Source organism: Oryzias latipes, chromosome 7, assembly GCF_002234675.1.
Source record: "Oryzias latipes chromosome 7, ASM223467v1".
Classification (NCBI taxonomy): Eukaryota; Metazoa; Chordata; class Actinopteri; order Beloniformes; family Adrianichthyidae; genus Oryzias; species Oryzias latipes.
The window spans coordinates 15,349,054-15,361,552 of NC_019865.2; the positions used below are offsets into that span (position 1 = coordinate 15,349,054).

Genomic DNA, 12,499 nt, shown 5'->3' on the forward strand with positions numbered 1-12,499 from the left:
TCAGCGAGCCAAACATTCGTAAAAAGCAGAGCCGTTTAGACTTCCTGACTTTGGGAGGGTCTCCTGACAGAGATTTTCTCAGGCAAACAAAGCTTGACCCCAGAACACAACGCCTTTCCCACGCTTTTATTTTACATCTTCATAGCAGTTTTCGAACATTTTCAGTCTCTCCCAAAAGCGCTGCAGTGATTTAGTTGAAGATCCTTCCAAGTGATTACTATTTGAACAGGAAGTAGTATTAGATTATAGAAAAGAATTGTGTGTAGGAGAGCCGGGGTAGTTCTATAGAAGCTAGTGAGCTGAGTTAAAAGCAAATTAGATTGTAAGATATAGGTTATGAAAGAACAATATCCAATATAATATGACGCTTATTTATGTAAAAAAAACACTACAAACTTTATGATGTCTCAGCATCACTAACATGGGGGCTAAAAGAGGTTAGACCAAGCTGGGTAATGTTATTCCAACCCTAACGCTCACAAATGATAAGCCTGCCTCAATTACAGCGCAGTTATTCTTCTAATTTACTTTCAAGTGTGTTTACTTTCCAATAAATCCTTAAAATGGACCTGCAAAGACATGTGTTAGACGATCTAATGTGTTACATTGCTGATAGAGTAATTAATTCCGGCTATCATCTGCATAAATATAATAGACGTTCAGCGTTCAGTGGGATATGATAAATACCTCCTTCTGTGAGTGTGTGGATCTGTGGGTGTCACTGATTGGCAGTGGCATTAAACTGACCCTTTCTGAGTGTGACGGCTTTAAATCCTGCAGCTACGAGCGTAAATGTGGTGTGTGCTCGTACAGTAGCCATATCTGCTGGGAGCTCTTATCAGAGAGCTGGCAGAACAAGACAGACCCCCCACCCCCACCACTACCTCACTTGCTGAGCTATCAGTGGAGTTAATTGCCTTGCAGAGGAAAAGGTTTGTGGGTTCTCTGTGTGCAGGCTTTCCTTCTCCTTGTTTGGTGGCTCGTGTTGGACAGCACTCGTTTCTGGAGTTGGACTTGTGATCCATTCAGATTATTGACTTTAGCAATAGAAATAAATGGGTTTGGCAGGAAGTGTCAGGGAGAGCATTAAACAGGGATGGCAGGGAAAAGAGGAAGAGGAGGATGGAGGGAAGAGCAGTGAAGTGGGAGTGATGCGAGGGGAGGTGGGCTGGGCTTGGCATGTGGACAGTGTGCACTGCAGGAGCTGTAGAAAACAAGGTTGTTCAAGGTCTACTGTCAAAGCCTTATGTGTTATATTGGGGGGGTGATCTGATAAGGAACGGCAGGGGTTACCAGTGAGGTCCCTTCAATCTATAGATCTGCTTGTAATTGCTGGCTCTGACACATCTGTGCTACTTCTGCGTCATGATAACTTCAATGATCATTAAGGCTGGGTCCAGTGAGAGTTGGAGGGGGTTTATGTGGATTGAGGTGCAACGTTCATGAACATGAGTATAAATTCTCACACTTTAAATCAATTGAAAAGCTGATTTCTTGCCTTAAAATACAAAAGAGAATTATTTTAAAATTAAAATACTTTGATACACAAGTGTTGTATTTTCTAGGGTAAATGAAGATTAAATGAGGCATTAAAAAACAACATAATGACCATTACCCAACATGATTAACTAAATCACTTGTATTTTTCCTAAGACTAGATCTCTGTGCTTCACAGTGTTTGCCACTCTGTCTTGGCTGAAGACATCAGCATGGAGCCTTGCTCCAGAGTCTGGGCCGCACGCTTAATGTGATGTGAAATCCATGCCTACTGTCAAACACAGTATATCGAGTGCGTCAAGCCCTATCTCTGTGCAAACCACCTTGGACTGTACTTTTTTTCTGCCACTTTGCCACTATAAATAAATAAATACACACAAAACAATCAATGCTGGCTTTCCAGAAGGTAAAGAGACCAGATGTCTAATGAGAGATAACAAGTGAGATGTGGCTGGCGGGCTGTTTCAGTTAGGAATTTAAGGGTTGTTTTTTTTCTTCCTCCTTAAGTTTTTCAGTTAATTTAATTAACATAGATTTTTCTGTCTTTTAGCAAAAATGCAATCCATATAGTTTTAAGCTGAAAAAGTGTGCTGCAGTCAGCCATGTCAGATTTTTTATTTTCATTTTCTTTCTGCACTGGGGTTATCCTCTAGAAGCCATTGAGTATTTTTCCACCATCATAAAGTCCAAAAGTGCATGCACTTGTGCATGTGCACGAGTGTGCATCAGAGTGAAAAGATACGTTCTGTGGTTTCCTGTATATTGTTGTTGTTTCGTGTGGTTTTGCCTTAAATGCAAAAAGTGAAGTAAGTGTTTCAGCCACTAGTCTCTACTAGTCTTGCAAGTGTGGCAGTTTGTACAAAATAAGGTGTATGTGCTACAAACTGTAACATAATTACTAATAACCCAATCAAATTGCATGGGTTTTTCATGCACAGCAGTATTACACACACTGCTCCTCTCTGCGCATTCATATGCTGTATAATAAATACTGATTGATTTAACAATCACTGATTGTAAAGTTGGTCAGACATTTCCAAGCAAGGATTCCTGAAGCCGTTGTTTGTTTTCCTCTTTCAGATATTTGTTTTTGCTCTTTTAACCATTATAGCATGGAATATTTTGGGGGATTTTTCTTTCCCCCAGTTTAGTTACTCAACCCATAGTGTGTTTTTCCACAGCACTACTCATCTGCGTCATGGTGACTTGTACTGTGGTGGTTATGTAGATCAAGCCACATCTATCAAAACTTGCACTTTTCTGGTAAAACAATCCCTCATTTGAAGTCAGACGTTGTCTTGATTTCATGCATAGTACTAAAAGTTTGCATAAAGCCACCCATCTGCTGCAGATTTTTTTCACACATTAAAGACCAACTTATTTATTTATTCATTTTTATTATGTTTTTTGCAAATACAAAATGAAAATTAACACAAGAGTTGAATGAAAATTGTTTAGTTGTTTTTTTAAAAATGTTCTTGTAGCATTTTTCTCATGGTGACGGACACTTATTTAGAAAATTAAGATTAAAACTGTGTTTCTGTGTATGTCTTTATTCAAATGGTGAATCAATCAAGATCAGATTAAAAAATTCTGTTTGAAAAAGCTTGTAGTTGTGTACAAAGTACAATGACCACAAACTCCCTGCCCCTTCGGATCCATCCACATGTAGACGATTAGGTCCATGTAGGTCTTTGTTTTCCTCGTCTGAGCCGGCATCTGTCTCACAACTGTACGGCTGGTTATTGCTGGTTTTGTTGGACCAGTAATGTTAGGTTGGGGCTGTGAGGGGACAGAGCGTAAATAAAGGGATGGTGGAAAAGGAGGGCTATGTCCTAGAAAATGACTTTTTTTTCAGCTAAACACAGCATAATCATAATTTAAAAAATCACTTTGAAGGCTTTTACAATAGATCAAAAGATGTTTAGGGTGGGACTTTCTGATAATCATTGCTTATTTATTGCTTGTTTGTTTATAATATGTTTCCTCTTGTTCAGCCACCTAATTTCTGTCTTTTTTTGTGAGCATGCCCATTTGCTTCCTTGATTACGACAATCAAAGTAAAAAATATGATAATGCGTCGTATTAGAATCTATTATCTGAATTGAAGTAGCTAATAACCAAGACTACAGTAGTGACCTGGACAATATTAGGCCAGTAAATAAATCATTTGAGTCTTTTTTTCCCTTTTCTTTTTCTTTCTTGCCTCAAGAAAGATTAACATTCCAGTAATTCCCTTCTTTAGACTTTTTGATGCGTGGCTGGGCAATCCCCCTCATGAAGTCAACGCCAGTGCACATAATGTGTTTGTGCTTAGTCAGATGGAAAAGTGTGCTCTCTCTAGAATAGATAGTAACTTTGTTTCATTACAGCTACACATTGGCTCCAGTTGTTTATTAACAAAGTTAAAATGCCATTAGTTGACTTGTGCTGGAATCGATCTCACATTCTCCCGGGCTCAGGGTGGAGGGAGAACAAGGTCACACGATCTAGACCATTAAAAAACTTTTTTTTCTTTCTGGTGCTGCATCAGCCGACATGAGGTTGTCCTGGAAAGATGCGTTCTGATAGGTTGTTTTTGTGCTTTCCTCTGTTTGCAGTGAATGAGTATTTGTTCGCGGTCCAAGCCAGAAGCATTCAGATCAGAAAAAACGTTAAAACCATTGGGGCTCAGGTTTTAGAGCAAGTGGTGAGAGGGGCCTACAGCATCAACGTCACAGGTACAAACACACAGCAGGAATATATAGAGGAAAAGTTAATCTCCTCGCATCAAACTGTGACTTGTGCAAATATTCCTCCAGATTATTCCTATGACTTCAACTTCAGTGAGAGCGATGCTCCTCCCACCGCATACCTGCCCGAGGGTTTCACCTTCCTCCCCTCCCAGATTTGCCCTGAGAGGCACTCCTCCATGAGTAAGCTATGTGCAACATTTAATGCCTAGATTTGTGTTCTAGTGAATAATTGTCAAATAAGAAATGAGCACATGTTTTGCTTCTGCTTTGATCACAGATGCATGCAAAGATTATGGGGCTGTACTGTTCACAAAGCCGTCATTTTGTCCCACATTTCCCAGCTGTTACAGACTTTTTTATTTCTATTTTTACAATTTCCTCTTTATTAAACGTGGTTCGTTTGCTTTTTCCATTTCTTGTGGCCTTTTCTTCCACTCCCTTTTTTTCTTTTCCACACTCAGAGGGGAGGTTGGAGGTGAACATGAGTGAAGTCTCCCTGGAGGAGGTGGAAAGGTCCTTGCTGAAGCATCAGTCCAGCATAGCTCCAGGAGGCTACTGGAAGCCCAAAGACTGTTTACCTCGCTGGAAGGTGAGTGTGAATGTGACTCTGCCAAAAAGACGGCTTGCTACAACAAACATCGGCAGGCTGGCTAGTTTAGTTACAAATTAATGCTTGCTCCATATAGGGCACAAAGGTTACGGAAAACCTCTGGCATGTTTTGCAACACTGTTTTTAAATAGCACTCTCCAATAGTATTTGCGGCAATACTTTGTTTTGGTCTTTGTGAGCATTTTTTTGTCTAGATTTAAGCTATTGTTCACTACATTGTATGGGGGTACACAAAAATAACAACAACAATCAAACTTTTTATATTCAAGTGGGTTTTTTTTGTGTTTTATAGAAGTAAGAATCTATTTCTTATCTTTCATAATACAAGTGATTATAGTGAGCATCCCCCCTATGGTATCAGATCGGAAAGATGAAATGGAGAGAATGATCTGAAGAGATTTTCTTTATGTGCTCTGTATGTTTTTCCAGCCTTTTCTGCCTGCCAATGTGGGTGCATTGTTTTGCATGGTCGGCAGAGCATGCATCCCATCATTCCACATCACAGACTCAAGTACAAGCAGAAAGCAAGGCATTTTCGTTTCCATTTCGCTGTGCTTTACAGTATTGTCGCGTTTCTCAACCCGTCTCTTTACTACATTTGTTTGGGTCGTTCCTTTTCTTTGCCCCTTCTCTAAAATGCTGCACAGCAGGGTTGTTCAAGTTGAGCATATTTGGATGACCATTTTATTTCTTCACATTAGACAGCAGTAACTTTTTTTCTCCTTCATCGCCCCAAACGTTCTCTTGCTCACTGTTTTCTTGATTGATTCAGCGACAAAATCATTATTTTGAGCTTCAAAAGGAACTCAAAGGAGAAGCACAAAAATAGCCCTCCAAAGCATTCAGTGCTGTTGTGTTTGATGCATGCCAAATTTTGTGGTGCAAATGTGAAATAAATGTGTGTATTCCTCCATCTTTACACTTTGGATTCTTCTTTAATGACTTATTTTGATTTATCTGTGTGTTTTCCATATAGGTGGCGATCCTAGTCCCCTTCAGAAACCGACATGAACACTTACCCATCCTTCTAAGACACTTGGTGCCAGTGCTGCAGAAGCAGAGACTTCAGTTTGCCTTTTATGTCATAGAGCAGGTATGCATGAACCAACAGCCTTTGGCATGAACCAACAGAATTTGGCATGAACTAACAGCCTTTAGCATGAACTAACAGTCACCTGTAAAAGAAAGAATGACATCCTTGTAAACCTCCTTGTAAAAAAAAGAGCACAACCTTTGGACTTTGAATTCCTGTGTAACTTCCCGGTTTTCTTGAAAGTATTTGCATGTTAAGACATGATTTAAAAAATCTGACTTTGGCTGCTTTAAAGTAAAGAAAAAAATACAACCTTAAATGTACAGCTAAACACAACATATTCCCATTTTAGTATCCAACTGGTGTGGTTGGTGGAAGTGGAGTTTGAATAAAAGGTTCTGTCACTGCTTTTGTTAACATGAGTGCAATTATCAGTCACTTGCAGCTCATCTAGTGCATGTGGGGTAACTGAAAAGCAAATTGTTGCTAATCTCTTCCGAGATGAGTTAAACAAAGGTTAAATCACAGAATTCTCAGAGAATTTCCAATGAAACAACAAGGAACTTTTTTTGTCTTCTCATTGCTTTAAACTTTAAAACTATTGCCGAAAATAGCAAATGAAAAAGCTAACAATATGGCTAGTTTTGAGAGGGATCAGGTGTTATTTTAGCCATTTATAACATGTTGCATACGTGCTAGGGGACTATGCATACAGATTTGGTATACATCTATGACTCTCTGAATTGATGTCTATTAATGTACATTGTCTCTATCAAACTAATAAACCTAACCTAACCTTTGTCTTCCCTATGACAGTTTCACACTGGTAAAGCTAAACTCTACCCATAAACTAAGATGAAAAGGCAGCAAAACATACCCTTCAGATACCTTTTTTATTATTTTTTTAGGAGGGTACAGAGCCATTTAACAGAGCCATGTTGTTTAACGTGGGCTTCAAGGAAGCTATGAAAGACCTGGACTGGGACTGTCTGATCTTCCATGATGTAGACCACCTCATGGAGAATGACAGAAACTACTACGGCTGCACAGACATGCCACGGCACTTTGCAGTCAAACTCAACAAGTACTCTTACATGTGAGTCCTCCAGCCGCCGCCATCGCGGGACTGACTGGGCAGGAAATGCAATCTCATCCAAAGTGACCTGATGGTGTTTCTGTCCCCGCAAGGCTTCCGTATCATGAGTTCTTTGGCGGTGTCAGTGGCCTGACGGTGAAGCAGTTCAAAAAGATTAATGGATTTCCTAATGCGTTCTGGGGTTGGGGAGGAGAGGACGATGACCTCTGGAACAGGTGAGGTTAACACATACACACCTACACACATGTGCCTCTCTGGTGGAGCAGTAGCTGAAGACCGACTCTATTGTTGACTTTTCAGCGTATCTATGAGATGAGTGCGTCCAGTTGGCACATAGCAGGCTATTGTTCTCATTATTTTTCTTCCACTAGCCCGGGCCTCAGTTTTTCCCCCACCTACACCACTCATAGCCAGCTGTACACACACTGGGCTTTTGATATACTCTCCTGCCGCTCCGTGATTGGTTTATGGATTTGCTTCCACTTGTAAGACATAATCCTTTTTTGTATGGAGTTACCCCGATTGTAATTGCAAATACCCCCAGTACATCATGATATCTGTCAGCCCGGTACTTTTCTAAAACCTGTCACAAGGAGGGCCATCACTGCAAAATTTTGCAACTAGATTGAGTATTTAGTAAATTAACGAGCACGTTAACTGTTTGCACAGGGTCCAGTTTGCTAATTACACAGTAAGCAGACCGCATGGAGAACAGGGACGCTACATGTCCATTCCACATCACCATCGTGGAGAAGTGCAGTTTCTTGGAAGGTTAGTGTATTAGTGTCACACAGACAAACACACACACACACAGGCTTTTAGTCGAAAGAAGGAGCTGATAATTGCAAGGAGGCTTAAGCTCATGTGATGTAAGCCAGTCACATGAAAGGCTGTGACTTTGAGAATTTCAACTCTTTAAAAAGACTTTGCATGTGATGTGCTTTTATGCATCGGAGCTAAATTCTTAAGTGATTTAAAGTCGCTCCAGGAATTAATATTTCTTGGATTTTGTCAGAAAAGAAAGAAAGAAAAAGCCTGCCGGGTAGGAAAAAATACTAAAAATTTGATTCAAAAATAACTCTGCTTGATACATAGTCCCATGATTTATAGTGGGGTGAGACACTTTTTAAGGGGTTGTCCTCAAAAGATAACTCATGTTGAGTGCATTTGCTTGTGGCTAAACCACAGGCAGTAACACAGCCTGCCAAATTATCCCATGTTTCATCCAATATAATGAAACAAGCTTTTGCTCATTGTTAACAAATTCTCAAAAGCCACTCTTGCTTGTTTATGGAAGTCATAGAGCGGTTTTCTCATTGTGTTTCCCACTCCTAAGTGATTGTTTGTGTTTGCAGGTATAGCCTACTACGCCACTCTAAAGAGAGACAGAAAGTGGACGGTCTCAACAACTTAAACTACTCCCCCCTAATCTCTAGAAGGCCTCTCTACACCAACATCACAGTCAGCCTGAGCAGAAAGCTTGCACCGGTAGCTGACTACTGACGCAGACAGAGCTGGACTGCAAAACACCTGGGAATCAAAGTCCTCTGGGACATGAGCCATATCTCATAGTTGCAGCACTGCTTAGAACTATTTAGTTGTTTGTTTTTTTGTTTTTTTTTTCTTAGGCTTTGTTTTGATGTTTTATGTTGTTTGTATACAGAAAAAAAAAAAGATGAACGGAGACTCAAATTTGTACGTTTGATTAACCGTCTAAGAAAATAGGGATTAATACTGCACTTCCGTGTGCCACCATTCATGACTCATCTGTGCTTATTTACACTTAGGTCTCCACATGCCTTTTGCACCATTTTGGCCTTCAGAATCCATATCATCCAGTTGCTTTTCTAACTGTGTCTATGGCCAACGCTGCCCCCCATACTGCTTGATTATAAAGAACGGCTATGACAAACATGCTCATCTAAGGGCATGTGCACGCCACGCACGCATGCACGAGTATGACTTACATATGCTGACATGATCCTAAGGCCTTGATTTTTTTTTTCCCTCCTCTTGCACTTCTTATTTCTGGAATGCAGTGAACTTGTGAAAAAGATTTGCATGCAACCACACACCAACACAAAGCAACTTCAAAGTGCAGCAGGTTCTGCATAAGGTATGCCAAATCTGCAATTAATATAGTTTAATAAGAGGATATATGTAAGTAAAATAGATTATTCTAAGTTGAAAGAATGAGAAATCCTGATCTATCTCTTCATCCGCGTTTAGTTCTTTAAATGTACCATTGAAAGACTGTGATGTTTGTGTTTGCATAGATGCACTGAATGTTCTGGCTGTGTGTTGGAGTGCAATGCTCATCCTGTTAGCAATAAGCTGCAATATAAGACAGCAGAAATCAGCCCCGACTTCCTTACTGTACAGATGCAATAGCATGGGTGCTAGCTTACCCCCTACTGGATTACAAAGAAGGAGTGACTGCATATGCAAACTTCACATTCAGCTTAACTTTGCCTAAGCAAAGTGCTGCCCTTTCCAGAATTCATTCGCGTCTCTGTGTTCCTTTGCGTGCAAGTGAGGGTCAGCTATGCAAATAGCCTGTGTGCATCTCATTGCCAGTGCGAGGTTATGGTGGTGACCTGCAGGAGACTTTGTCTCTTAATCTCCAACACTGAGTGCAGATCTTTCTTGTGTGTGTCCAGCGTGCGATTTAGTCCAGGGAGAGGAAACTGGCTGTACGTCTGTGTTTGTGTCTTTAATGTTTACTCGTCTTTCATTTTTACAGAGGAGAACGTGTGGTAGAAATTACTTGATTGCTGTCACTGGAGTTTACAAAAGCTTTTGCTTTATTGTCATTCAATTTTTTTACGTTGTTTGAGCACAAAACGATGTAGTGTTTGCAGTAGTGCTAGCCAGCCCTCCCCTGCTTGGTTCCTGTTTTTTTGTGTGTTTTAGGAGATAAGCAGATCAGTTATCTGTTGGTGAAAACCTCAGATCAGCTTTGTGAAGGCTTTGACTGGCAAGTTCCTCCTTTAAAATAGCAATCTTCACAGAATTTTATGTTGAGTGGTTTGCTGACTAACTTTTTTTGATATCCCAAAGCAACCTCTCCGATTTGTGTATTCTGCAGTGTTTATTTTTTTTGACCAAATGTTCCAATATTTAAATGTAGTTACTACTAAAAATTTCACGGAGACCCAGTCTCCACACTGTCAGTTCTCTGATCATGCAGCTAATTCATTTCACACAAATCTTGTATGCCTTGTATTCATTTCTTAAGATGTATCCTTTTGGAAGACATTTAGCTGGTTAAAAAGAAAATTGTTGTACTCCAACAATGAAACAAGAGGAAACGAGGCTGGACCTCATCCTATTTATTTGATGGACTAATTTTCTTTATTGTTTTTCTTTTTTTTTTTTTTAGGTCTTGGAGTTGTTGTGAAGAAGTATCAAACTTCTGTGTTAGATGCACTGAAATCTAGCTGTGTGTTTTTGTGTGGGATTGTCAAGTCCGGTTCCGTCAAAACATTGCAGTTCCGTTTCATTCCGGCTCGAGTTTCTTCATCAGGACTCAAGCAGACTGCTGCAATAAAATGGAACTGCACGTGAACGCTAGACCGCTGGTAGAAATCTTCTGAGCAGACACTTGGGAGGAGGCCATTTTGTGTGACAACCACATGAAGAGCAAACAAAGAGTTAAGGATGCTGGTTCTTTCTGTCTTGCACTGATTGCCTCCATCATACTAACTGATAATCAGCGATGCTGACCTTGCAGAGCTCCCACTGTGGGACCTGCTCTACATGCTTAGCAGAGACAGTCTAACTTAATAAAGGCTGAAACATCCTTTAAAAATATTCAGCTCTTGCTTTTTATATCATCTTTTTGAGTATCAACTTACAGTTGATATGAAGTATAATGTATTACATCCAACTGACAGTTTGTTTGCTTCATAGCCTGATCATCAAACATCATTTGTTCCATCTTTGTGCAGCCCTCTGGGTGCACGCGCTCCTCTCCTGTCTTTTGGGAGGTGCTCGGTGGAAGTCCGAATGTAGCAGCATTCATTTTCATGTGTGTTCGATTGAAATGGCTGAACCTGTTTCAGAGGTCTAACTCTCCTCCATCTAAACTTAAAAAGTTTTTGCATTTTTACCCATGCGTCCAAGAACATTATTTTAATCTGGTTGTGAACAAAGAAAGGTTCTTTCTGTGGTTCCTGAAAGTCGCATAACACACTGTAAGTTCTCTTTGGAAAAAGTTCAGTTGCTTTAAATGATGGCTTAAACATAACTGTAACAGAAGCCAAATGCTTTAGGTTTTATGAGTTCCAAGATGAAGATTTTGACTGCAAGTGATCCCTTTATCCAAGTCGGTACTGGGCTCTGTGTTCAACAGATATTGAATGAGTGGGCTCATGAGCCCACAACACTTCAGCAAAGATGCTCTTTCTGTCAGCACACTCTTTGGTTTTGAATGATTACAATCATTTTAGTTCAGTTTAGGAAAAGAGCATGCTGGGAAATCATGCATCCCATCTCAAACCTGACCAAGATTGCTGCTCATATTAAAATCTCGCTTGTCCTGATTGATGGTGCGCCAGTTTATATGAAGGGACCAATCTTTGGGCATCTGACAAGACTGGCAGCCTTAACGCTTGTAATTTATTGCAGTGTTTTATTTTTTATTTTTATTGTTTGTTTGTTGTTTTTTCATTCAAGTTTTTATTTTTTATAAGCAAAAAGATGTAAATTGAGATAAAAAAAGTGCATATCAACACAAAGATCATTGTAAATATTGTTGTTGTGTGTAGTGTTTTAGAAATTCTATAAGGTCTTAAATCACTACAGATGCTAGCATAAAGAACAAGGCTTCTGATGGGGTGGGGGGTGGGGGTAGCTCGGGGTTTATCGTGTGCCATTTGAGTGCTCGCGGAGCTTACACAAGAACATCAATGTTTTTACATCACTGCTTCCAAGCACTTTTTTCGAAATAAAAGGTCTTACCATATAAATTTTAAATTCCTCTCATAGTCTCAGAGATGTTTTAGAGTCCACGCCCCCTCCCCTCGTCCTCTGTTCCTAACATACGGCTGCAGCAGAGAGAACTCATATGTCAGATCCATTTTCAGATTCCATAGGAAGTTCAGTTTTCTTGAGTCCAGATGGCTCGTCTCTTTAGCCGGGAGGTGGGGAGGATGACACTAGAAAAACACTGCAAAGCAACAGCCAAAATGAACTTTACTTCATTATCAGGAAACGCCCACACCCAAACCAGTGATACAGCCCACTCCCACATCCTCCAACTATTTTTCATAGAAGAAAAGAGGGGTAGAGGTAACTAAATTCAAAATATATATAATTATACTTTCTCTGATTGTAAGGAGAGGCATTCTCCTTGATTGAAGCCATTTGAAGCCACTTGTCAAAACTTGATGTCAGCCTTATGTGGATCTGTTTGCGTATCAGCCTATCATCTTTTGATTATTAAAATTTGTATGATGGGCATTTTCTTTTATACCATCATTGTTATTGTCAGAGTACTCCAATAAAATGAAACTTGTAAACATGGA

General features: G+C 40.0%; 1 protein-coding gene across 1 annotated transcript in view; it reads left to right on the plus strand.

Annotated features, from left to right (window-relative positions):
• Positions 1-12,499, plus strand: part of LOC101162446 (beta-1,4-galactosyltransferase 5) — a 28,342-nt gene extending 15,843 nt beyond the window's left edge. Inside the window, exons 2-9 of the mRNA XM_023956660.1 lie at positions 4,098-4,217; positions 4,299-4,412; positions 4,694-4,821; positions 5,819-5,935; positions 6,784-6,971; positions 7,064-7,186; positions 7,641-7,742; positions 8,327-12,499. Of these exons, the coding sequence (XP_023812428.1) occupies positions 4,098-4,217; positions 4,299-4,412; positions 4,694-4,821; positions 5,819-5,935; positions 6,784-6,971; positions 7,064-7,186; positions 7,641-7,742; positions 8,327-8,474 (1,040 nt within the window). The 3' untranslated portion in view covers positions 8,475-12,499. The remainder of the gene's footprint in view (positions 1-4,097; positions 4,218-4,298; positions 4,413-4,693; positions 4,822-5,818; positions 5,936-6,783; positions 6,972-7,063; positions 7,187-7,640; positions 7,743-8,326) is intronic.